This window comes from Dendronephthya gigantea, unplaced genomic scaffold, assembly GCF_004324835.1.
Source record: "Dendronephthya gigantea isolate DGI-Jeju-01 unplaced genomic scaffold, DenGig_1.0 000000F, whole genome shotgun sequence".
NCBI classification, from domain to species: domain Eukaryota; kingdom Metazoa; phylum Cnidaria; class Anthozoa; order Malacalcyonacea; family Nephtheidae; genus Dendronephthya; species Dendronephthya gigantea.
In genome coordinates, this window is record NW_021163010.1 from 793,539 (window position 1) to 820,803 (window position 27,265).

The 27,265-nt window shown below is 35.9% G+C and overlaps 3 protein-coding genes across 7 annotated transcripts; 1 reads left to right on the plus strand and 2 right to left on the minus strand.

Annotated features, from left to right (window-relative positions):
- Positions 1-275: 275 nt before the first annotated feature.
- LOC114540716 lies at positions 276-17,609 on the minus strand. Of its 3 annotated transcripts, none has more exons than XM_028560865.1 (19): positions 17,352-17,609; positions 16,609-16,713; positions 12,801-13,283; positions 12,468-12,580; positions 11,921-12,010; positions 11,104-11,170; positions 10,684-10,742; positions 9,212-9,372; positions 8,697-8,822; positions 7,185-7,324; positions 6,756-6,887; positions 6,324-6,524; positions 5,774-6,101; positions 4,115-5,380; positions 3,972-4,013; positions 3,725-3,805; positions 3,451-3,625; positions 3,020-3,187; positions 276-1,494 (listed from the first exon to the last, which is right to left on the minus strand). In XM_028560865.1, the coding sequence occupies exons 1-19, from the start codon at positions 17,478-17,480 to the stop codon at positions 1,179-1,181; spliced, it is 4,182 nt and encodes a 1,393-aa protein (XP_028416666.1). In that variant the 5' UTR covers positions 17,481-17,609; the 3' UTR covers positions 276-1,178. The 3 variants fall into 3 exon arrangements, with proteins under 3 accessions (XP_028416666.1, XP_028416675.1, XP_028416722.1); XM_028560921.1 differs by lacking the exon at positions 276-1,494 and adding an exon at positions 1,542-2,183; XM_028560874.1 differs by lacking the exons at positions 16,609-16,713; positions 17,352-17,609 and adding an exon at positions 15,891-16,223.
- Positions 17,610-18,911: 1,302 nt separating this feature from the next.
- Positions 18,912-21,861, plus strand: LOC114518065 (snRNA-activating protein complex subunit 1-like; the record flags this gene model as incomplete). Its single annotated transcript, XM_028537980.1, has 11 exons — positions 18,912-19,030; positions 19,137-19,167; positions 19,406-19,534; positions 19,677-19,742; positions 19,886-19,960; positions 20,114-20,215; positions 20,487-20,617; positions 20,789-20,825; positions 21,007-21,117; positions 21,243-21,305; positions 21,545-21,861. Coding segments are annotated over 11 exons (960 nt in total), but the record flags the coding sequence as incomplete, so codon positions are not given.
- Positions 21,842-27,010, minus strand: LOC114518453 (RING finger protein 32-like). 3 transcript variants are annotated; one of them, XM_028538461.1, is made up of 14 exons: positions 26,864-27,010; positions 26,572-26,690; positions 26,076-26,277; positions 25,705-25,847; positions 25,462-25,494; positions 25,229-25,353; positions 24,664-24,772; positions 24,386-24,492; positions 24,240-24,303; positions 23,219-24,115; positions 22,637-22,662; positions 22,235-22,283; positions 22,035-22,115; positions 21,842-21,954 (listed from the first exon to the last, which is right to left on the minus strand). In XM_028538461.1, exons 2-10 carry the CDS (start codon positions 26,644-26,646, stop codon positions 23,891-23,893), a joined length of 1,083 nt encoding a protein of 360 aa, XP_028394262.1. In that variant the 5' UTR covers positions 26,647-26,690; positions 26,864-27,010; the 3' UTR covers positions 21,842-21,954; positions 22,035-22,115; positions 22,235-22,283; positions 22,637-22,662; positions 23,219-23,890. The 3 variants fall into 3 exon arrangements, with proteins under 3 accessions (XP_028394262.1, XP_028394244.1, XP_028394253.1); XM_028538443.1 differs by having other exon boundaries at positions 26,830-26,870; XM_028538452.1 differs by lacking the exon at positions 26,864-27,010 and having other exon boundaries at positions 26,572-26,821.
- Positions 27,011-27,265: the final 255 nt, after the last annotated feature.

The window sequence follows — 27,265 nt, forward strand, 5'->3', positions numbered from 1 at the left end:
CTTTTGTAGCCAGCATAATGTAACCAGACAGACGAAATGGGTCAATTCATTTACTGTGAAAGCTATTTAGAATTTCCAGCGATGATCATCATCAGGCTAGCACCCGACTGGGGTTCAAACAGTGCATTTTATAGTGTCGTTGGACACGTCAACGCAGGCAGCGCCCTAGGCAATGGCACCATTGTTGCAGGGCCATGAATGAGAATGAATACTTCTTTCATAATATATTCCTCTGGCAATAACCTGCCATCAAATATATTTTATTTATTGTGGGTAGCTATATTCTATTATCTTTATCCTATTTAATATCATATATAATTATACAAAATTACATTAATCAACTAAAATATCAATGTACATATACAAAATTGTTTATTTGGTCGAAGAAGATATTTACTTATAGCTTAAAAATCGTAAATTACAAAGTCAGCAAGACTTCTCACTGTAAATGCATATTTATAAAACACGAAAGCTCTGAGATCTTGCCATTCCTTGGCATCAGAGTGAAGAAACTTAAACAACGGAAATATCCTGACTTGGCCGAAGACAAATAATTATAAAGAATATTAGACGGACACGTTTAAAGATATTTTACGTTTCAAATCGAATATAAATGAATTTAAATTATGTTTAATCTCCGCAAGTTATAAGACATTTTCGTTTGTCGTATTTCTTCACATCCAAGTAACAAAAATTGTACTTTATGAAAAGTTTAATTGTGAACGAAACACACAATTTAAAACATTTAACCCACACTTGACTCTTCCATTTTCAGTACTTGATACCAAGAGTTAGGGAATTAAACATCCAACTCAGAACAGATCAGAGGTAAATGTCAAGTTGGCAACCTAATCAATCTTTGTGATGACGAGTGATGATATAACTATCAGGCGAAAAACGGAAAGATGCAATCGAGAGAGACACGAGATGCTATTTATATACATAAGACTTATGAAGAGGGATTCGTGTTTTGACTTGAACAGATTAAGAGACATGTTTTCGAGAAAACAAATTCCTATATTAGCACAAAGTACCATGTTTGGGGAAAGAACTTCAGAGGAATTAAGTCCTGGTCATTATTACACGTAGTTGTTAACTGTGATAACGCGCTTGGTGAATTTCCATAGGATATCTCAATTGGTTATGATATGAGAATCAACTGGGACAGTGAGAAGGGGCTATATTTGTGCAGATTCTGTAATTGAGTACTCTCCGCTCCCTTTTTTCAAAATGTCTTGTAGTGAAGTAGGTGATGGTCGTTCCGATTTCTTTCTCTCAGCTTGTTCCGATTTCTTTCTTCGACTGCGAGTGCTTTCTGGAGAATCGTTAACTGAAACATAACGTGTGTACAATGTTTCAGAGAGACTTCGCTCTCGTGGTTCACCAAGTACTAGCTGACGATAACGCTGTTCATCCATATCAACCGGGGGCTCACTTGGTGATTCAGGCGCCTGGCGAGATTGCATGTCATATTTACCTTTGTACGCTTTTGGTCTACGAATAGAAATAGTTTAACATAATTACTTCATATTAATAAGACAGACCAGTTCAACATTGCTGTTCTTCTTAACAAATTTTAACAAAGAAATATTGTCAAATCACAGAGCTTGTTATTCTGCCCTTCTTCCTTCGCACACATTGACAAACATAGTCTTTCGCTGCTTGAATTTTCTTTTTTGCAAGCGAGTGCAAGAAGCAAAAGACTCAAACTAAAATATCTCTGTTGAACACTCCACCAAAATATATCTCGTTCGAAATAGCGAAGGCTGCGATATTTTGCATGGCCATATAAATATGTATGTTCCTATTTTCCTGATTTTTAGTGGGTTTGCCTGAAATATATTAATTCAAACTTACCCTATGTAATTTGAGTCATTTTTGGGTTAAAATGTTTTGCAATTAAGATATGGATTAATTAGTTGGATTAGTTTATTATTTTGATGCTTATTTTTTAAATATTACTACAGACATTTATTAATTTATAATTTATTATTATAATTATTTTATTAATATATTTCGGTTTTAAAACTCTATCCATTTACAAAAGATGTCGAGGATTTCTTAATCGTCTTGTTGTGTAAACAGAATTTATAAAATGGAATTGAAAAGTCTAGCTACGTCTCTTGTTCATCCTTTTGTTCATCGTATCCATTATTGCTCACTATTTGCCATTGTGCCAGAAGCTGGGGATTAAAGAACAAATAAATCATATTTATTCATTGGATTAGAAAAAAATTTAAACATATTAATACTGGATTACATTTAAAACAGCTCAAGCACGGTGCTGATTCGGTGCACGATTCTTTAAAGTCAGAAAAATACATTACACAGTTTGCTTGCGAATTGTGCATTACTCTCTCCCTATATATATTATATTATATTAATGGTTAATTTGTTAGTGCTACGGTTAAATTTTATTTTTAGTGTTTTATAATTGTGAATTAATAGCCTTTAAAATATCTAAAATTTTGGAGGGAAAACATGAGAATAGAATGCAAGGATATAAAATAAGGAGGAATTTAATCAGTATAATACAGAAATTAGGTTTGAGGAAACTTATAGTTCACAGAAAAAGAGATTATTGTAAAAAGTCATTCACGACAACTTTTTTGATTTGTCGAATGTTTGACACCACATTTCACAATACAGCCCTCAGAATAATAGACATTTCCCATAATGACTTCAAACGCGGAAAGTCTGATATTATACAAGACGTTTGATTGGCTCAGCAAAACTAACGAGCCAATGAAACATCTTGTAGTATCAAACGCACGCGCTTGACGTCATTATGAGAAATGTCTGTTCTATCGCTGTTAACAGAGCTTGACTCTTGAACTTTACCCCTAAGATTTCTTTAGTTTCTTTTAAAGCATGTTGTTTTGTATATTTCCTGTGTATTTCCTATTTTTGTATAGCTATGTCCCCGTGTTGACAATATTTTTGTTACAGATTATGCAATTTGATTGTTTTATCGGCAGAGCTGTAACAATACACACAAAATACATAAAAAATATCTTACTTAAGAGCTGCCCCCAAATTTTTCAGATTGAAACCACTTGATTTCTTCTTGACCTTTGGATGTACTAAATTATAATCAGCATTGCTTTGCATTGTGATTGGTATAGCATCTTCACTATTCACTTGCGAGCCATCAGGGTGAACTGATGATTCAAAATTGTTGTTAGGCCTGAAATTATGGAATACAATTATAACTACCTTCAAATAATATGAATCAATATCTCCACATCACATAAGCCGCCGATACATTTAAAGAAAACTATCAATATTTAATGCAACTACTGGAAACTCTTTTTCCTGACTTTCTCTACTTGAATACATTTAATGTGAACCAATTTTACATGAACATGATGAACTTAAACACAGCATGTTAAAGCTGCACTCGCGCATAAGAAACGAGAAACACGATAAATTTATTAAACTTTTACTTACATTGAAGCTAAAGGAGAAGCTTTAACATAATTTCCATGCCGACCATATTTCTTTACAACACCGTCAGAACTTGTTCTCCATTGACCCCTCACGCTATTTGGATCAAAACTACCAAGAGTCAGCGATTCCTTGTCATTTTTCTTACTGCGTTCTTTGGGAATTGGAGGGTTGAAATCTGTGAAAATATAAAAAGATCAGTTATCAGTTCTGTTTTCCTAATTCAAGGAAAATCAGCATTCGTTGGCAAGTATTAGCATGGCATGAAAATTTTTACCAATCAATCTTTCATTAGAGTCATCAGATTTCCGTCTTCGGCTTTTTTCTATTGGCGTCGTGCTAGGCCTGGGCAGAGTTTCTACACAGAATGAATGCATATAGTTAAAAAAGAACAGAAGATCGGAAAGAAATAAACCTGCTGCTTCTGTTGGGGGATATTTCTAATGGGGTAATGATCTTAATTTCGAGTCTATACACAATTCTTTACTATATTATTTTTTTTTACATTGTTTAAGAAAACTTACTTGTTTGAAGGGCTACTGGGTCATTATTTTCCTTGATTGCGCCTGCAAAGAGGAAGAAGATAAAAGGTTAATCTTAAAACATATCTCTGCCTGGGAAAGGTAAGAAAACTGTACAAAACGATGGCAACAAAATCCTCACCAACCTTCTAAACTTCTTGACCGTGTAACTCTCTGTTTATAAAACTCCGTCTGAGTGATATCAGCTTGTGCTAGTTTAAATCTCTTTTCCGACATTGACTGTCGCCCCATTCCTTCTCGGACAAAGTGATCCCCAGTACCTTCCTCGTCATCATCCGTCAAGTAATCTATCACGTCATCAATTTTAGACTCGTTCGAGCCCTGAGCGGATACAATCGGCTTTTCGTTTTTATTTTCAGGCCTAACTTCGGTCGCTGAAACAACCTTAGCCGAGCTTACCGTCGCTGAGTTCTTTCTCGGGCTTTGAGAGGAAACATCACTACCATCAGAATAGTCCGAGTAATTACTATCAGATTTCCGAGGAGATTGTGCAGTCGCTAATAAGTAATTAGGAAACTGTTTTGTATAGGGTGATGGTCTTTGTGTTCGAGGTGGTGGTGGAGGTGGTGTACCTCGAGGTATATTAATGGATGTAGGAGGACGTTTGCTCTCACGTGGTGGGGAGAGATTGGCACGTGAGTGATCAGATGACCTAGGTATTGTTGCTGGTGCAGAGGTACTTAATGCTGATGTTGGTTCAGCGACTGTACTGGTTGGTCTATTAGTGATAACCATTGGATGAGTGGTGTTCCATACCCTTGCAGTATCCGTAATTGATGCAATTACTATTTTTGGCTTCTCTTCTTTGCTAGAGTCTGGCTTATTTTGGGTTTCGTCTTTTGGCTGGTAAAACGGTGACTTGGACAAATGTTTCTTCGCTTTAGGCAATCTTTCAGTTCGCTGTCCAGTTCTATTCATAGCAATATAATATGAAGGATTTCTGTGAATACCATTACCTAACTTTGCCGTTCGTCCACGACCTGGCCTAAGTTCAGTGACTTCATCTTCTACTGGAGTGTTAATGTTCAATTTTCCTTCATCTTTATTGCTAGCATGATGATTACTTGATATGCCTCCATCTTTACTACCAGTATTACTATTTAAAGCACGATTGCTACTGGATATCACATCCCTAGTTTTTTCATTAAGAACTGGTTTAGCAAAAAGCTTCTTCATCTCTTCATTTTGATTTCTACGGTCAGTAGAACGATGTTTTACTTCATCATCTGAAACAGTTCTTCGTTGAGGTGAAGTATGGCGTACTTTATCACTGAAAATATTATTTTGTTTCACACCACGGCGCAGTTCGTCATCTGAGGCAGGCTTGACGTAATAGTTCGACGGTTTGAGCTCGTCAAGTTTAGAACGAGAATTTTCCTTGATATTTGTTTCTAAGAATATGTGCAATTTATTAGTCGGTGGATAGACGGGAGCACTGGTGGATAGACGGGATGGACAAAGGGCAGAAGTTCGGTTTTCAGTGATCACCAGTGTTCCGGGCGTATTCAACGGCACGATCACCTGCGTCTTATTACTAACTCTGGATGGCGTTGACTTAAAGGAGGGAGGGAGGGAGGGAGGGAGGAGGGAGGGAGGGAGGAGGGAGGGAGGAGGGAGGGGAGGGAGGGAGGAGGGAGGAGGAGGGAGGGAGGGAGGGAGGGAGGGAGGGAGGGAGGGAGGGAGGAGGGAGGGAGGGAGGGAGGGAGGAGAGGGGAGGGAGGGAGGGGGAGGGAGGAGGGAGGGGGGGAGGAGGCTTATAAAAATAATTAAGGCTTAAAATATACCTTGGTGATTGATTTTCTCATCGCTACAATCTGACCCAATCTCTTTGATATCTGCTAATGCTCCGTCAGGAACATCAATTCGTTCATTTCCAGTCCTTCCAACGTCAATCGCCCGATCACTTGTGTCTCTTTTTTGCTGTATAGTTTCCAGTTCACTCACGTTGTCCAAAATTTCTTGAACACTTCGTATCACAGTTACTTCTACAGATCCTACGATCTTTTTTTCCATAGCAGAACGGAGTGTTTTCATTGCTGACGAGTTTGACATCCCAGTTAGTTTGACGCCATTAACACTAATCAATTGATCGTTTGGTCGCATGCGACCATCCTAGAATAAAAAAAATTGCTTTAAGAAAAAAAAATTAAAATAACCTGAAACTGAAAGGGTCTCTAAGAAGAAACAGCACAAGAATCTGATATGCTTTCATCTTTGGTAAAAATGTAGACATGATATCAAGAAGAAAATCACAAGGCAGCAATTATGGGAATGTCTCTCAGTATATTACAACGCATCGATCAATCAATCAATCAATCAATCCATCGTACTGACCTGATGGGCAGCACCTCCAGGTACAACTGTTTTAACAAAAATTCCAAGATCATCTCCAGAACTTTCATTTTGTTCCGATATATTTGATTTGCCTTTCACTGTGATGCCCAGTCCCGCCGTGCCTGAAACAGGCAGCGGTATCTGGTAGGTGAGGATTTTATTACCGCGACTGTCTGATGGAGCTCGTTCTAGGTCTTTAATCTAAAAAACAATATTTACATTGACTTTGCATAATAAATTTCACCAAATAACAGGTCCTCGTTTCTTATATATCTCGATATCTACCAGTAAATCGAATTTCCACGTTTACACTTAAAGCTCTTTTCTAAACAAAGTTTGACCGCTTAAAACTTGGCTTTCCTCATCACCTGCCGTCATCAGGTAGGTAAATAGGAACCTTGTGCCTAAATTTTACTGGTTAACTGTACTTACGAGTTTCTTAGAGCCGATAGGAGATGTTACGGTGACTTTTCTTTGAACTAACAGTTTTACTTGTCCTTTAGTACTTCGAAGAACGTTGACAGCTTGCTCTTGGCTTTTTCCAGTCATTTCTGTCCCATTGACCTGGCGAATATTAAAAAGATAACAATTTTGACCTAGTGAATATTAAAAAGATAACAATTTTGACCTAGTGAATATTAGAAAGATAACAAGGAACTGATTCATTCCCAAAATGATACTGATTGTTTATTGTCAGTAAATCACTAAAAAGTCATCTGTTTACTGCGTAATGGGAAAGCTGAAGATGTCTCAATAATTAAACTTTTTAATATGCAGTCAACACAAAGGGGGAGGATATACAAAATCGTGGTGAATGGTGAGCGAACAGAACACTAGTATGTACACGTAGCAGCCACACACCTCTAATATTTGATCACCAGCTTGCAACTGACCATCACGTATTGCGGCACCATATTGTAAAATGTTCTTCACATAAATAGGGCATGCGCCACCCGCAGGATTATCACGTGATGTCACACTGAAGCCTAAACCATCACTCCCTAAAAAATTATAACATCCGTAGAATTTGACATCAATCACGCCCTGTCTCAATTGGCTATTCACGTTTGTCAACCAGAATTGGACTAGAATTTCTAAATCCCGTCAATTCTCGCTTTAGTGGGTATCTATAACTTCCGTTATACTTAAAAGCGACACGAACATGTGAGATAATATTCTACAACAATATTATATCATAGTATCATATCAGTTTGTGTCTTTTTCCGTTATGAAATAATATCAAATATTCTATCAAAGAAATTATACCTTACATGTCTTTATTATCTAAATCTTAAAATTCTTTAAATAAAGATTATCAAAGAAACTCCTCAGTCTCCGAAAGGTTGTTGTCACAACAACACCGACGCAGGTTCGGTTGGGAAAAGCAATCTATTCCCATTCATTATGTCATGGTTGTTCAGTTTAATATCAGCATAATTATAATTGAGTGACCTCAATCGATTTGAAAAACTCGAACATGATTTTACCAAAAACAGAGAGAAGAAATATGTCAGATAAGAAGCAGGCAGTGAAGTTTTGTCGCAGACGGGAACATAATGCATGATAATGTTTACTGTTCGTCGAGATTTCTCATTTGGAATTTTTTGTGACAATAAACAGAGATGATATATTGAGACTTGAGATATTGAGAGCCGATTGTGTAACTCTCCCATACACTCTGCCAAAATTGATTCATTTCTTTTGTCGGTATTTTTTTTAAGAAACAAAACAACTGTTTGCAGCGATGACTTGTGTCAACCTAACTTGTTTTTGCCAACGGATTAATCATCAACTGTTCCAACATTCTCTACATATGAATAATTATCTTTGGCACAACATCATGCGCCTCATTTCATCTCTATTCAAAAAAATTATCAGGTTGAAAATATTCGGTGATTTATTCCGACATTTTTGCATAGTTTTGATAATAGAAATATTAATGATCACTGAGATACAATATATTGTTTTTGTTCTCAAGTAAATGTATGTATTATCACTTCAGATGCGCAACAAAACTACTTTTATGAACGAAATGAAAGCACCGTGTGATCACTGCCTGGTTTTCTCTCTTACATACTCTGGCTACATTATAACGAGTTGTTTTATTACATTAGCGTTAATAAAAGCAGTCCTTAAGAATTATGCACAAAGATATAATCAAGTGGGCCGAGTTTCCTGGCCAACGTGGTTTTTTAAAGTACCAAAATACATTCCTGCATGTATTATTAAGTCACATAAAACATTAGCAAACCTTTTGAGAATTTATTCTGGTATAAGTTAATTTTGAAAAAACGTAGTGTAAATCGTAAAAATCCATTATTTTTAGCTGTTTACTTGTGATAGAAATGTGTCTAACTGTATTTATATACTAACCTTTTTGTAACTCGATAACAATCGTCTTCTCAACAATTCTTGGGATTGCGACATCAGTCTTATCTTGACTTGATTTTTTGTATGCTGGAGATGTGAAGGTTGGCAAAGGCGGTAAAGTATTTTTATCTGTTGAAAGGTTCAAATAAAATAAATGAATAAAATATTTTCTTACATCGGTACTAAACTACAATCTTAGACTGGCCTCTATAACCTTATAACTGAAATAAACACTGTGTATTGCGGCAACAATATCTTTACAATAATTTCACAAATATCTGCTTAATCCAGCGTAATATCTTAGAGAAATATCTTTGACAAGACAACAATTCATGTGTATTTTGCCCGACTGGTTTAAGTCACTATGATCATAGTGATATATTCATAATTATAAGAAGTTTATTTTAACCCACTGCCCATGCAATTCCGTTACAGACGGATAGTTCGTCTTTTAAAATCCGGCATAAATAAGGCTAGTGTTATTACCCTTTACAGTTTCGTAAAATAAGACGACTGACCTTCATCACTTATTCTATCAATGCTGGACTCAGCCGGTGAACTTGTACCATTTCCAGAGATCACGCGAAAAGATTGACTTTCAGGTAGAAAGGAATGAGATCTTGAAATACTTAGTTCAATGGTGTCACACTGTAGAGCTTTACTAAACGCTTCCTCTGCCCTGATAGGAAGAATATCATACAACATATTTTCAAAATATATCCAATGATAACAATGTTTCAAATTTGTGAAGCCAGTATTTAAAACAACATCCTCATAACGTTTCTTCTGAACAACAAATTCAAAGAAACAAACAATATTAAAAAACAAATTTCTGATGGCTCGCCAGACACTACCGCGACCAAGGTTTATGATGAAGTGAGAAAGATTTGGGCGAAACAGGTATGCTTAATAAGTGCTTTGCGGTATTATGTTAATTAGGGCGGCGAACTATTAAGAGTCAAGTGCCGTGATATTTCACATGTACTATTTTAACTTTTTAGTCTTTTCATGGGCTTTTTTGCTTAATTCTAACTCAAATCTTCAAACTATCCAATAAACATGATCGACTGAGTTGTTACTTCTTTGACTGACAAGATTCGACATTCAGAGCTTGAGCGATACCAGCACAATTTATATTCATTATTCACACACACGTCAATACTGCACAATAAGGCTGTATATGGTGATTAAAGGAGACATTGGGTAAGGAAACGTGCATGCATAATTCCGGTTATCAGTAAAAGATCGCAGGATATTACGTGGGAATAATGCTCCTTATCATATTACACGATGCAGGCCACTTACGAGGCATTTCCGTCTAATTTTATATAATTCATCTCGATTGTTTAATATCCTACATGTATACATTCTAATAAATATTAGCAAAAAATACTAGTGTTTCACAGGACTCCGTAAAACTGCGTATACTCAAAAAATATCGTAAGCCACAAGAACATCCTGCATGAGACTTTGTCGAACAAAACTAGAAAGATTTTAATAGAGACGAGGCAAAATTTCTCGAAAAATTAATTTTCAATATATAAAAAAAACAAAGTTTGCTTAATAAAAATAGTCACGTTCATCTTTGAAGAATTTCTTCGTATAATTGACGATATCCGTAATTTAATGCATTATATTCCGAGTGAAAAACTTCCCGTCGATGATTCTATTGTTTAATAAGATTGTAAAACTATTGTCGCGCGTTATTATATATAATTTAACGGAAATTGTACGTCAAAACCTTGCCTTAAACATTGTTCTGCTCGTATATGTATTTATAAAAGAAATCATCAAATGGCAGATTTTGTGGTCAGAAGCGAAAGGAAATTGCATAATTTTATTTAATTAACAGTTTCATTTCTTTTGAATATCACTACAATAAGTAAATTTAAACAATGCACATGTATAAAATATAATCAACTAATACGGTGAACGGCAACTGACTGCAGTGTATTAGAGTATATTATAAACAAGTATCCCAGCAACTCACCTTTCGTTACTAACATTCGTGAGATCTTGATTATTTACAGCCACAATGCGATCAGCTACCTGATAATAGACAAATGACATTGTTTATGTTTACTTGACATCACATTAAAAAACTCCTCTTTATATAAAACTATACGTTTCGTGCAACAATACTTAGGAAAATTTATGCAACCAAGAATGCCAATATGATTGTATTGTCTACTTGACGACGAACAACGGCAGGAAATGAAACGCTGGCTCTGTCCAAACTGCCGAATTCGCCCACACAACGTGGGTTGTAAAATTGTACATGCATGCAGTAAAATGCACAAAATGATTCCTTTTCTGACGTTTATTAAGTTTCATTTTTCGATATTTCAAATTAGTTGAACACATATATACCAAAGTACACAATACAATACACAATGTAATAATCTCCTACCTGGACACGACCATCCCGGGCAGCGCAGCCTTTAGGATCAATTTCAAACACAATGAGACCAAGTTCACTGCAGAAAAAAAATATCTCATGTCGGACATATGTAGTTCTGCAAAGACGCGAAATCTTTGCATATTTCTTCGTCTGGCATATATATTTATACAGTAATGAAATGCAGTACAGGGTTTTGACTCTTGGCTGGGAGAAATGAAAGCTTCTTGACTGGGAGAAATGAAATAAAATGAAACTTTCAGCAAATTATTCGACGGAATCATGACTTGTAGAACAACGAGGAAATCAAGCTGTGTAAGCATTCTTGCATGAGTTTGCATGGGTGTGTTATAGCAATCACGCATGCATGTAGTGCATGAGTTTGTTATGAACCCCGCATTGACTGAATAAAAGCAGGTGATACTTCCGCAAACAAAGAAACCTGCAACTACTGCCTACTGTATATTAATTAACACAATGGAAACTATTTGGAACTATATAAATATGTTCAGGGATAAAACTAAAAGTCCATCATCTGAAAATTTTTCCATGTACATTAATTCATAGAGTGTAGAATACTCAATAGCAACAATATAACCAGGGAGCAGCGTGGCAGCGTCTTCAAACAACTTAGCATCAAATGTGGTATAACAACTGCCTAAAATAGACAAAATACTTCTTCTCCTGACGAAGGCCCTCAGGTCGAAACGTCGAGAAGTGTTTTGTTTATTTTAGGCAGTTGTTATACCACATTTGATACTCAATAGCAACGTTACATAACTATAAAGTGAGAGGCACATACATCCCATGTACTTTATTATATTTTTACCTTTCATCAGCAGTTTTATATCCTTGAACCGTAATTCCAAGATTTTCCCCCATAGTTGGCTTTAAAACAACATTGACATGTTCGGAGTCCCTAATAAAGAATAGCATCATGGAAGAAATTACTGAAAACCAATTTTCAAAATTCGCATTCCGATATATCGTGATCACAAGTGATTATGTCGTGCAATTGTTTTTTTTATAATAATTTTATGTCTGGGTTTTATCGATGTGTGACTATATTCATTTTACGACAGCGAAACCTACACCTCCGACAGGAAAGGCGTTGGTTAATGAAGCTTTGAGAAGTGCAGAAGAAGTGGCATTTTCCGTATCGTTCTAGGTTTGATCTTAAAATAACTTGGCGCGTCCCACCACACTCTTAACCTGTCATCAACACCTAATTTTGTTCCAAAAACACAAACAGCTAAACTGTGGATGGATTTAAAATTGTTTACAAATTTTGTCTGGAAATTTCACTCATAAACACCGTTTATTCCTTGCAGAAAATCGAGACAATCTTTACAGCAAAAACAACAAACTTGACTTACTCAGGTTCAGATAAAGTCAGGGATATCTGTCTGTTAATTCTTGCATTAGAATCAGGAAGGGTATATTTCTCAACTGGTGATGGTGGAGCTCCGGTTGGTTCATGTCTCTTGTACTAAAAAACATAAAAAGAATGAATACCAAAGAACAAATGTTCCGATTATTGATCTTGTTTTTTATCTAAGGGAATCTTTATCTTGCTTTAAATATTATCTATTGTTAGCAGCAATAAAACGAATTGATATTCATAAATATATAAAACAAAATTGAGTATAAATTCTGTAAAGCTCTCGAAGCACCACAATTTCCATTCACTTTGCTCCACAAACACTTACCTCTGAATACAATTCTTGCATGTTAATCCATCGATCCAAATGATCACTTTTCAAAGACTTTCTTGCAGGTTCTCTTTTAAAAGCAGACATATCATCTTTTACTTGAGTTTCATCATTGTCATGTACAACACCTTCATAACCTTCGATATCTGATCCTGACGATCTGCCTTCCAAATGCCGACATCCATTTTCTCTTGCAGACTCATGACTTTCACCAGTTAATGTTGAATGTGAGCTGTGAGGTGAGAAGCCTTCTACGTATTTTACTTGCAAAGGATTTTTGTTTTTATAATCATCTAGTATCTTCTGTGGTTGTCTGTCGTTGGAATGGAGGTTGCTGGTAACTGGGATGCCTTCAATGGGCCCACGAGTGTCTCCTTGAAATATATCAGGGCTTGCAGTCCCTACAGATGATGTACTTGTTCCATCACCACCATTATGCCCCGGTCGAGTTATTGGGTTCTCTTCAAAAGACGCGATTACCTAAAATGATGAAAGCTTGCATGAAATTACATTTAATTATTCTTAATACGTTAAACTACATAGATCTCAGTATGTTGTAGCGACAGTAGTATTGCCAAGATGTAGTGCTGTAGACGCCGCTGACACACTACCTACAGTCAACTCGGGTCGAGGGGTCTGGGAAAAAATAACAAAATAAGATAATTCACAATAAAATATGAAAATTACACTGTTATTTTAATCGTTCTTTTATACTTGACAAGGTGGCAATGAGATTGACAAATACAAAGTTTTAACCAATGTAATGAATACATGATAGTATAAGCGCTAGTTTTACGTTGCATTAATCCTGTAAAAGACGCTCAAGACGGTTTTATAGGAAGAAAACGACCTTCCTAGCAGGCAGCAGCCAAGTTCATTTCGTAAGAACCGTTCGCAGCCTGGGCCTAACTTCTAGAGAGTAAGACCATGGATGGAACTCGAGAAGTAGATAATGGACAACCAGCTCAACTGAGTGTTTCCGCTGTAAATTCCCCCCCCCCCCACACACACACACAATATTTAATTGCCAGGACTGGTGATAACAGTAGTCAAGTCATGGCAACTCACGCCCTTACGCTATTCATGTATGTATATTGGTCACAGTCAGACATATATCAAATTCGCACAAAACCATTCACCCCACCTGACGGTGCAACAATGTAAATTCGTCAGTTATCATCAATCACATTATCATCTTCTCCGGCACGTACGAGCAATGACGCATTTAGGAAGAGGTTTTTGTCGAATTATGACGGCAAGACTGAGTGAGGGTCAAGCAACACAATCGATTTCCGCAAGTTCCCGGGTCGTGCGGAACTTCACCGCTTGATCTGTTAAGAATCATGGCTTTCGTTGGTATGACAAGAAAGCTTTATTATCATTTTGATAAGATCAACAGAAAAGACTAAGAATTATTTTGACAAGGCCATTAAGAAAACAAAGAGGGTAAAACAAAGTGCGAAGGTACAAGATGAGAAAAGAAAGGCCGAACGCTGGTGGCAAAATCGCTCCTTTTGTTTTATCTGCACCCCTGTTGCAACTCTACCGCCAATGATTGCTAGGAATTAAGCTCTTCATGAATTGACATCACTGAAATGACAGTGAAATGTTAATTATGTTATAGACATTTTAGTCATACATTGTTCACCTTCTTATGAAGAACGAAAAAAAAGTCAGCATTTTCACCCCTCGAACTCTTTTACCTCCCCTGGGTGCAATAATTTACCATCCAAGCCCAAAAGAGTAATTGCCACTAATGATTTCAACCTGAAGTTGCTTGCTAGGGTAAGTCATTTGATTGACACCATCGATTTCATCAATAAAATACAAATGAAAAGTAAGATTGTATCTTCCTAGAGACCAGTATTTATTATGACATGCAATAGAAATCACTTGGAACTTGGAAATCATCTCACAAGTAACTTGATGTTAGGAGAAATGAGTTTAACCCTTGTGAGTTTTTCAAATTAATGAACTACAAAGGTTGAATACCACAATGAATACATTCCCTGCTCTATCATAGCAAAGACCAACATGAATTGGGGGGTACAGATGACATTGGTACTGTTTACAACCAACATTAGTGTTCTGTATTGATGAATGGCAGATTGGTAAGATGTATTATATATTAAGGAGGCAATAAAGATGTCTGATAAGAGGTTCTTGAATTCTATAATCTGTCAGGGAACCTAGAATAGCTCTAAATTTTTAAATTTTTTAAACAACATTTCTTATATTTTGCTGCTGTAGAACAGACTTTGCAATGTTTATTACAAAGCAAGGGCTTCACCGAAGCAGTAGAAAGGGTCAATATAATCCTGTTGCAGACTCTGATGAATGTTTTGTCTTCTGATGAATGTTATGTGTCAATTCTAATGACTTCTCATTACCCATCTATTCATTCTATCTCTTCAAATCATTTGCAAGCTCAAAATTTCTCATGCATGGGAATCTGATTGTAGATTTATTCTAAAAGAATACAAAAAGATTATATCTTCTAATATATATATCTGCAAAAATCATTGCAAAAATCTCACTCTAGTTGGTAAATGCCAAATGCTGCCAACAATAGTTAATATGAGACAATCCAAATACAATTCAACACTTTTCTCCCAAAATTTAAGGTCAATTAGGTAGTTAGCACTTTCAAATTATTCATTCTGGATTCAAACACTAATCAATTACTATGAAGCAATTACATTCTAGAAGCAATGAACTGCACTGCACACTGTAAACTTTGTAGCATGTAGCTGTAATAATAGATTTTTGGTCCATGCTTATTTTATAACAGAATACTGTATGAGCATTATTTGGGACTGAAGTATGCTAAAGAAAAACAATAAGCAATAGATAGGCTTGTTGCTGTGACACAGGATCAAATATATCCTGTTCTCAAGTGTGATACAACATGGAAATATCATAAAATACGGATAATTAGCGGCAAGCAAGGTATACCTTGACAGCATGCAAACATCATCGCGCACGTTTCTGAACAATTTAAAAGCCAGAAATTCACTGAATAAGATTAATCCGAGGCGCAAATACTAAACCGTATCAACCGTATCAGTTATGAAAAGCATTTCTTACCTTGTATACGACACTCATACGAAAATAAAATCCAAACAGCAACAGAAGACTGTTTAAGTAAATATTCAGCTTTGTTTTGGCAAAGGAGAATAAAGCAAGGGCATAAAAACAACACCGTAGAATATCTAAAATATGTGTGTCAACTGAAGCATTACATCAAACACTTGTGTAGATCACCGAACACATGAATTCTACGTTATTTCACAGTATATTTCCAAATGTATTTGCAACTTTCAAAAAATGCGAATTTCCTTGAGATGATATATCTGCTGATAGGCTTGAAATTTGACACTTGTCACTTAAAGGAAAGCTGGGCATATTTGAAACTTGAGCTGCATATTTTGTTGGTTATGATAACAATAATGCCAAAGTAACATGAGAAAGTTTTTTCCTTTGATGTAGGTACTTCAACTTCAAAGATTTTTCAGAACTATTACAGTGCTTTATATGAAAAAGTCCACTTGACTTTAAATTATACGCGCTTGTTTCATTGTAATAGATATTTAGGATAAAATATACTAAAGAAAAGGAATAATGATAACAGCACATACCGTTTCGTACGAATGGTTAAAAAATTCGCACTTTGTAAATTGCAATTAGAATTCAATAATAACCTCAAGTTTGTTTTAGATTGTAACTTTGTGCTCAGAAATAGTAAATTTCATGTAAAACACTATAGGTTTGTTTTAAATCAAACCAAAGTGGAAAAAAGAACTACCTTGTCTTTATCATCAAGAACATCCCCGACTGTATCATCTTCGTCTAAAATGGCTCCCTCATCACATGTTTGTAAACAATGCACGCGTATATAGTCATCCGTATGCTACAGAGAAAAGTATATTATTTTATCAACATTTTGCTAATAAATGAAAGATAGGGAGATTACTGTTGCCTTTTATAATCGAAAATATTGCCTGCAAATAGGTTTATCAATCAGCGATAGCTATAATTTGTAAAACGTAGACTTAGATGCCAGTAAACAAAACGGAAGCGATACACTGCTCAAGGCTGTTTTCAAATTTCTGTTTTACTTGTTGGAAATCGTTACATTAAAGAAATAAATGCCATCTTGTGGCCTAAACGCTCTCATAATATTATATGCAAAAAACTTTATTATTTCTTTTAACGCATTTTAAATAAACTTAAAATCAAAGTTGTAACATGTGTATGGAGTTGGCTGTTGTTATATCAAATCGAAAAGTTTTAATAGTCTACACAGACATCCTGGTCTATAATTTCTTAAAATTTATTTTAAACAGCTTCATGTTAAATCCGACAGCCAAGTGACTAACATTTATGTCAAACAAAGTATGGGCAAACAATAGATATGTATAGCTTGCGAAATACTTCGTAGTTCGTATTTCAGTACACAAAGAGGATCGGTGAGTGTAAGAGCTTGACAAGATTTATGTCTCTCATTAACAATAAAACATTCAGTGATTTCAACTTGGGGATACTTACTTTATTTGTCACTTTTCGGTACCGGACAATAGCTTGCTGTACAAGTTCACGGACAGGTAGTTCACTTCCACAAGGAACGATAATTTTGGTCGTTCCAAAACACACTGTAATTTTCATATCTTCGAGCATTCATGCGCTATAAACATCTCCACCATAACGGTGTATCTTTCTGAACTAAACACCGGTGAGAATATACCACAAACTTTCGTAAGTTTGCAGCGTTTAGTATACAATTCTGGCAATATTATTTGAAATATTTTCATCGTACAATGTAATGTAAATACGATCACGTGATTGATGGGACCAATAAGAAAAGACTAGACGACGCCAATGACTCGGGACGCCTTGACAACACAATGACGCGACATTCTGCATTTGTGGTGCATCATGATAGTCTGACGTACGCATGTTTAAAGATTAACAGCGATTAATAGTTTTAACTTTGGGAATTATAAAATGACTAAGAAATATTAAGATCTTTAACCTTTGCTAGTAATGAATAATTAGTTGACCCAAGGGGGAGGTTTTACTTGTCGTGGCGTGAACTTCCGACAGGCTTCCGGTTTACGAGCACGACATTCCTCACATTCTTTCTGTCGTATATTTAAAGTCGCTCTCTATCAGGGCAACTGTGATCAGGGCGCCTGCTCTCACTAGCTTTCAAAAATTGTTTATGCGATCGTTTGGAAGCGTCAGATAATTATCATGCTTCTAACAACATACCATTGTGCTTTATCATTGGTGAATAAAAGTTCTTTGCCCTCAGGAAAAGTAAAGCCCGTTTTTAATACACAAGCAAATTATCTTTGGCAAATTATCTTTGATATGAAAAAATTAGCATTCGATCATTTGTCAGCTGTGATAAATTTCTTTAAAAATTGTGAAGAGAAAAATGAGTTGCAGACTTGCAGCAATATCAGTCTTGAGCTATAACATGGTGAAAAGGCGTGTTTGGTTAATTCACTGTTTAAACTTTCGCTGGGGTCATCACGTTTTTGTGACTTTTTCTAATTTGACCCCTAGTCAGGCCATTAGACTGACACGTCACGGTCACGCTAGATTGTATTAATTAATCGGATGTATTGTATTAGAGAAATCCGGAATTCTCTGACAAATACAATTTGCATTTTTTAAAGTAAGCCTTCTCGTGTGGATAGCAAAATTGTGAACGGAGGCACGTCTTTAGGCTACCACAACACCACGAAGACGCTGTGGTCCCTTGTCACCCTTTCCACGCGACCACACCAGACGTTGCTCTAGTGTTAAACTGAAATTAGCATTCAACTTTTCGCTAAATGCATTTGCCGTAACAGATTTTAAAAGTTCCCCAATCACCCGGACTTAACATAAATTTGGCAAAGAAAATCTAAAACCGGCTCACTTCCTGAGTTTTTGTATGCAAGTGAAGCAAGTGCTGGTCAAGTTCATGAAAACTCTATGTAGTGTTACATGAAGTATAAATACGTTTACAGAAATGATAATCGTTAAGTTTTATAATCTGTTTTCTTTGACAATGAAATTTGTGGCGTTACAACCATTAGTATAGGTACATGATGATTTATTGATGATTTGACATCAGATTGTCGTGTGTTGCTTGCGCGTTTTGAAGAGAAACAGAACGTTCGATTTGAAACTTTCTGTGAAGTTTGGAAAGAACTCAAATTTTCACTTATTCATCAGTGAGTTCATTGAAAATCCGTGACAACAATATGGATTAATTATATCTCGATTTATTGAGATTATTTTACCTATGAAGAATATCACATGTCTACCTATGTTTTTTAGCGCCGGAGAGCACGAATGGCAAAAAATCCAGGTGATGTAATGTTGCAATTAGAAAGATGTATGGTTTAATTGGGGCCTGGGCCACCATCCATCCTGTTCATCCTTACCAATATTCCTCCTTTTTTTCCTGAACAATTATACCCAATTTTTTACCATAGCAAACACAGCCATTGGATTGTTTCAGTTGGCTGAAAAGAAAAAATTATTCTCCCATTCATAGTATGGTACAAATGACAAACCACCACTTGGTGGTTCCTCTTGCTTCCTAGATTGTTGAAAGTCTTTATCGTATTTTGGGGCATTATTTAACACCAAGTTGTCCATTGCAATATCAAGTTGGTGCAATATATTCTATTTACTCAGTTTATCACACCCAGCATGTGAAGCCTAAAGTCAAGGTGAATAAATGTAATCCCATAGGATATGCAATGTAAATTATCAATATAATCATGTAATCAAAGCATCTTTAACCTCGTAATGTCTCAAATTTCTTTTTTCTAATTAATGACAAATATTATAATTGGCAATTATATTTTTCAGATAAGAATGACATTGTCAATGTGGAATGATTTTTTAAAACTTCAAGAATATGTTAGGGAGCAGAAGGTATAATAATTAATCCTCCATCTGTTGTTAGGCTAACACTGTCACTGTATTCAAGTGTTTGTAAATGCTTTATTTATATATAAAATAATCACATCGATACTCTATGTATAATAATTTAATTATGATTATGTTTTGCTTTGTAGCATTATGATATTTATTATGTGATGACTTCATTAAGAGCAGACAAAGCATTTCTATTTGTGGCCATGCCAATTCAGGTAGATACTCTTCAGTTAAATTGTGACATGTTCAGCAATGCAAAGAGCATTTGACTGAATTCAATCCTAGTTGAAACTGCACACATTTCACTTTGCTTGTGCTTAGCTTATGACAGTATCCAGCAGTCAGTGCTAATTTAGTTGTTTTTACAGCTTGCATGTGGTTCACGTGATTCTATATCCTTATACGAAAGAGATCAGGCAAAAGGAACCAGATCTAGTGATATTGTACAAAATACACAGGAAATTATCCAGGTTCGTTCTTTTATCATACTTACATGAACACATTTTGCAAGAGGGCCATACATTTATTCAAGCAAAGTCTTTGTAGTCAGAACATCATTACCTAGGCATGCCTTAATTGTTAGGGCTGTTTACAAAAAATAGTCTCTCAATGCCTGGCAAACATGGGCAGGCTGATTATTAATATTATCATGTTAAACCCCTCTCATCACAGGTTTCAGACGTATCAGGGGTAAGTACTGGTTGCTGACCCTTGCGTTTTACAATAACTACTTCTCTTTAGAAAGTGAATGAAATTGATGCATTGTATAATTCAGCAAAGATGGAACTCTGTTCACGTGAAGAAGGCGAACGTTTAGTCGATCCTGTCACATTAAGAGTGACTTCTAATGATCTTGTCTCAAACTTACAAAGGTAAGTTTTGATCACATGCAGAATCAATACGACAAACCTTGAGATAAAATTTTCCCAGTATGATCTCCCCTGACCCATCACCACCCTCCTCCCTCCCCCACAGGGGTTTGGCAGATTCAATCCACTTCAATCTAAATACAGTACAATTGTATTTTTTTTATTTCCCTAAAGCGATGTTGAAACTTTTGAAACGTGGAAAGCACAGGAGGTATAACATTTTGCTGTTACGGTATTATAAAGCAGTTTTTCGCTGACTAAATTTTATAGACAAGTTGTAGAGTGGAGTTGCAACGAGTTGCAGGAGTTCATACCATTTGTGTAATAAGATTAACTTATCATTTAGTACGATACTTATATACTATATATTCAATATTTTGATACGATAATAGATGGAACAGAAGAATTCGAAGGTGAAAAACATGCAACGTCGTCCGCAACTTGGCTTACCTGAAGATCGCAAAATGGAGTCTAAAAAACAACAATCTGGACAAGATGATGAAGTTAGTCAACCAGATAAAGTATAGATTAGACCAAGTTGATTATGTACAATATGGAATTAGCGGCCGAGCATTTATATCAAATGCATGTTATTTTGATCCTAACTTAAAGAATGTTTTACTTTCAGTCTTTCTCTAGATCCCAGGTTGTGAAAGAAATAAAAGAGCGATCCTTTAAAACAGTCGTGCAAGTATGTTGAAGTCGTTTGCGTTTCAGACTGCAATGTCAAACGAAATACATAAAAACCTGATGTATATTAAATAAGATTTTTCAAGTTAACTGTCAGCCTAAACAGGTTCACTGTTATAAATGGTGCTTAGGGTGCCTTACGCCTCACGACTTACGCCGGGTCAAATCCCCCTTTTTCCATAAACAGGAACATGTCTGAAGTGTATGCATAGCTCATGATTATTAATGCGTTCTTCGTAGGTTTCGAAAGGCCTACGTCGTCATCAACCAGCTCCTGATTCTCCTGATTCGCCAAGTCCAAGAAGGTCAAGTAGAACTAAAAAACTAAACGAGTAAACGCTCGTGTATACAGTAAACAAGATATATTTATATGCTAAAAATTATTTATTTCAAAATGTATCGCTGCTTGTGATAGTCTCTCAACGATACCGCAAGACATGAATACTGTAAAAAATGACATAGCAAATCATCATATTATTTATGAGATATGAAAATCAATGACAATGTTTTGTAATTGATCAACTTTCCTGTGTTAAATATATTTTTTACATCCGTTTCTTATAAAATGTTTTTTGATGTCGTTCACTGAGCTCTTTCTCATACTCCAAATATTCACTTCTATATAACTGTCTCATTTTCTCTTGACGCACCTGATATTGAGTATAAAACATAGGTTTAATATACATGCAGTATTGCACTATACGAATGCCCTGAACTAGATAATATTTACCAAACAAAGTTCCTGGTTCGCCAACGTCATTTCTTGTTGTTTTATTTTGTTGTCTCTATTAACTCTTTTCCTCCACCAAACCTGTGATTAAAGAAAAATGCGAATGAAAGCCGTTTTCGTTTTCGTCACAAATTAAGATGCAAATAATCCATTGATCTGTCCATGCGAGGATAAACTTATATTTTCTTTGGCTGACGAACCTCGTCAAGTCGTTCATTCCATTTCTCTCTTTCTCTGATCGCGTGATCACTGTTATGGAGAAATGTCACAATTACGCCGGAATGCACGATTTAGGCAAATGGTGTTTTTCATTTAACATTTTTTATTTACTATTCTATATCAAACAATCTTCCCCAATTATCGATATTATCTGATAAGTAGATATATACTGATATTAGTTATAGGGGATGAAACGTGTTTGTCTTAGTACGTGACTTCACGTTAAGCAGATGGATTTAAGAGAGGTCATACATAAAACGTATAGCAGGCACATCCATAGATAGGTACATCACTCGTTTCGTCATTTAAAACGCTTGTGTTTTAAATGCAGAATAACAACCACTCTTGGGTTCACAATTGTGGACGGTTAATAGTATTTTTACCTGGCGGTCTTTACGCTCCATTCATGCTAGAATATAAAGATATGTGAAAGGTTTTCTTTAGCTGAACATGAGAAACGAAATATGAACATGCAGTTGCTGTATTTAAGAACTGATCTATAATCTATATATACTTGTATATCCTGAAAATGTGTATATGTGAAAATGTGTATGTGTACCCCATGCAGTGACAGACTGACAGTGTGTGGTATCTCCCTAAAATAGGAATCAAACCAGTGTCTCCCCAATGCTGGTTAGGTTGTTTTACCACTAGATCATCACCTAAGATCGTCGATCAATAATGAGAATCAGGTTTCATTTCAATATAACTGAAACCCTGTAGTTTTGCAGCATAAAGTTATAGAACAATCATCTATCCCGGCAATGGAGAAACATGGGTTCGATTCCCGTTGGAAGGTTTGGACACTTCTAAACACAAACCGTTTCAAAAAACTTTAGCACATGCACTGAGACTAACAATTCATTTTGACGACCAAAGGTACTAGATAATTTTGCAAACATCATCGTATGGGCGTAGATAATTTCTTCTAGTGACACTGAGATACACAGTCTTCGTTCACATACCTGTTGTGCGTCTCGATTGTCAGAAAACGTTCTCGTTACTGGTTGTGATTTCATCACCTCGTACCTGTACCCTGTTGCATACAATGACATCTTGCAGTTCAACTTCTTGTTTTTGACAGTGTTTTTATAGACTAAGCAATATTTCATCCATGCATTGTATGAATTCGGAAAGTTTTTAGGTCACTATGACAACCAATACTGCAAGCCAAGCAGGCGATACACCTGTTTCAAAACATTGGTTTGTAAAATGCCGATTAAAATACTTGTATAACTTCATCTAAGGGCAGTGTTATCGTACTCCAGTCCGTATCCAAAAGGAATGCTAACTTGAACTAGTCTGTGCAATGGACCGCGAGTCTGTGCTATGACTTGTACTGAGGAATTGTTTCATCCACTTTTAAACAGGCTCCATCGTCCTTGGATTGGAATATATTGCACTTCACGAAATACTAAAGATTCGATTGCTTTTGTTTCAGGCGACTAACTGCGGGGCCAAAAGAAAGGAGCAAGCGAAAAATCGATGGGAAAAAATATTAGAAGGATTTTTAAATCATTGACATTATATATGAATAAAAAACGCATCGCAACCCTTTTAACACTGCATGTTTTCACTTGCAAAAATGACATATTATCGCTGCAGCCTTTGAACGGAGAAGTCGCACCGATCAAAACTTATATATCTTTCTTATAATATGGTGATCGACACACAGGACAGATGGGCGATGAATTCAGTGAAAGTTGTTCAAAAGAATCGACACAATTCTTGTGAAAAACATGAGAACACGACAATAACACAACTGGACGAACATCAGGTCGTGACAGGAGCTCAGGCGCAGTTATGCCAGAACATAATATTGTAAAACATATTGGACAATCAGATGAAAGTCGATCTTTTGCCTGCAAGCGAAAATAAAGAATATAGCAACCAGGCTAGAGTGTCCCAACAAAATAACTAATTCTGCCTGTAATTGTTTCTCTTTTTGTGGATTCAACCTTAAAATAATTCATATTAGTCTCACACCTGTTCATAAACAGATTCCCAATCCGCGTCGGACATTGTTTTGAAACTATCTTCTCCCACAAATCTATAAACAGAGCAACAAACCTTCAAGCACGACTCCACTAAACCTCTAGACGAGGGGATCTCTACATGCAGTAATTACTAACCTCATCACTCGTCGACTCTCTTCCACCGACTCGTCAATTTGCGCAAGAAACGAGTCAACATCGGCATTTGACATTGAAGTAACAAATCGGTCTGTGATAGAACGAAGCTAAACAAAAAAAATAAGATTAATTTGGTTATAAGACAGTGTACAACATATAAATATTATCTATACTAATCTACATTTTAGCGTCGTAAGGTGCTAAACTGTTTGGAACACAATAATTCAGTTCAAAAAATTAATCTGATTAATTAGTATTCATCAGAATACTGTGTTTACCTTCTCTTCATAAAACTTTCTCCTTAACCTTGGATTATTTGGGGGAACTGTTTCTCTGAGCTTTAGATACCAGGACCTTACAACGTAACCGCGCCACGCTGCTTGGATTCTAAAATAAATATCACAAACAAAAAACAAACAAAAATATTTAAACTTCATACAGGTGTGATGAGTAAACATTGACATCCAAACCACAGGCAATTATTAAACATAAACTGTTTTGATCCACCTGCCCCGAGTCCTTGGACTACTACTACACACAAAAACGTTTTTGCGCGTTTTTATTTGCGTTTTCACGCAAAAATAGGATACATTTATATGTCAAAGACGTTCTCTAAAACGATGCCAGCTGTGTGTGTAATTTCAACCAGCTCAAATGGGTCTAAATATTGTTTGTTGGCGGCAAGCATGTTACTTTTAATTACATGCACTTCCGTCATACAAGCGGCTGCAACTCAGGCTAGTTACTTTTGCATAGGCGACCTAAACTCACCAGCCAACGAAGAACTCTTTACGTATGACACTGACTGCAAACAATAACGTTATCAGAAATATAACAACTTACTTTATAGCACATTTATGTTGCCACATCTTCCGTCCCTCATGTATAACTCGTGTTTCGTACTGTTCTTTTCGACACAATGGACAGGTTTTTCCACCAGAAAATTTCTCAAATGCTTCAAGGCAGACCTTGAAGAAGCATAGAAAGTTGTTATGAAGGCATTCATAGAGTTTATTCATGACTGCTGTTTAAAGTGTTCTTAATTTAAAATGCTCATTCTCCAAATGAAAACTTACCCGATGAAAAACGTGGGAACATGATAACAATACCTGCAAAAATTTAAGGAGTTTTCTTGAAAAATTGTATTGTCATTAACCTGTTCACTACCAAAGCTAAGACAAACCCACCATATTACCCACCATATTACCCATTAATGTACATCTTTGGTTGTGAACAGGTTAAGATAGTATGGTACATTGTACAACATAAGTTAACTATAATGTACTGGGTAAGACATTTAACTTAACAATAAATCACACCTGATGCTGTGTTCCAAATTCTTCTTTACAAATAACACATGGTTGATTGGAATCATTCCTTTGATTTGATTTATTTTTGACAACTTGCCATTCCTTGTCATTTAGTGGCTCAGAGGGTGCATCAACCAGCCCAAGCCTTTGAGCTTTAATTGTGTCATTAAATATATGAAGTATACAGTATTAAAAGTGTCAGCGAAATGATTGTGTTTTCATTGACAACAAATTACGCATTTTTTTATTACAATTGTATCTAACAAAAGTGTATTTCTCTGTTTTGTAACCAGTCAATAGAAGTATCAAATATTTCAAACAAAGAGGTACACTATGGGACATTTGACTTAGGTTAATTGAATTGTACTCAAGGTAAATACCTAATGTTAATGCTTTCGGTTTTGCATCAAGAACATATTCCCTATTACCATCCATGTGTGTCTTAGTTTTTCTTCCTGAATTTGCCTTCTTTTTTGTATTGCTTTTTGATACATGTTCATTTCTTATTTTGATTGGATCTTGAAGAGAAAGAGACCTGACCAAATGATCCTGCAAAGCCACTGCATTCAAAACAGACCTTGACTGCACCATTATAGGAAAGCATTCATAGAAAAGAAAAAAAAGTGAGCTAAAAAAAAAATGTGACATCCCGAGTGACATTGTTCTTTCATTGTGTCATACAAAGCATTCTCAGAGCTGGTTGTCCAAATTATGAGCTAACATAGTGTTAAATCAGCTTGGTTTGTTGCTCTAATCATATTAACACTTTTCTTCTTTATGGGATGCTCAGGTCAGGTATGTACATGCATGTTCTACAGAGAAATATAGATACAATCTCCATAGTAATAAATTAAGATATTGTCATATTGGACATACTTTAGATCCACTACAACTGCCTGAAACGATCTCTCGAGGGAATTTGTTCACAACCACTTTTCCAGAATTTTTCATTTTTATCTAGTCATTGAATTCTTCAGAAATATCACGACCTGGAACTTTACAATTTAGAAATAAATAAGTCAAATAACCGTCAACAACCACAACCGACAAATGCCGACCACTACCGACAACAAACGACAGCGCTAAAATTATAGACCACTTTTATATCACAGTTTAATATAAATTTAGAACCACCTTAAATGAGATGGATTTCAAGTTTTACTCTTACAAGCATATGTGCAAACATGAATAACATTCTTCTTTAACCCATGCATGCATCACTCGCAATTTCGCATGTCTCAAATTTGCACGTCTGGAATTTCACCAGTGAATTTCACCAAAGCCGCCAACAACGCCGCCCGGCCACCATTTTGAATTTTACCGCGCAGGGACTGTGGCGAATACTCAGATGGGTTAATAAAGGTGGTGGCAAGCCGGTAAAATTTTTTTTGGAACCATATCCGTTCCATATATGTTTAATAACAGTGTTTTTTGTATGTAAAAGAAAAATTTGGAAAGAAAAAAAATTTTGGAAAGAACCTAAAAGCACCCAAAAGAGATCATCCAGCTCTATGCCACAATCTAACCGGTGATATTACAACCAGCTGCGATATACCAGCATAGATTACAA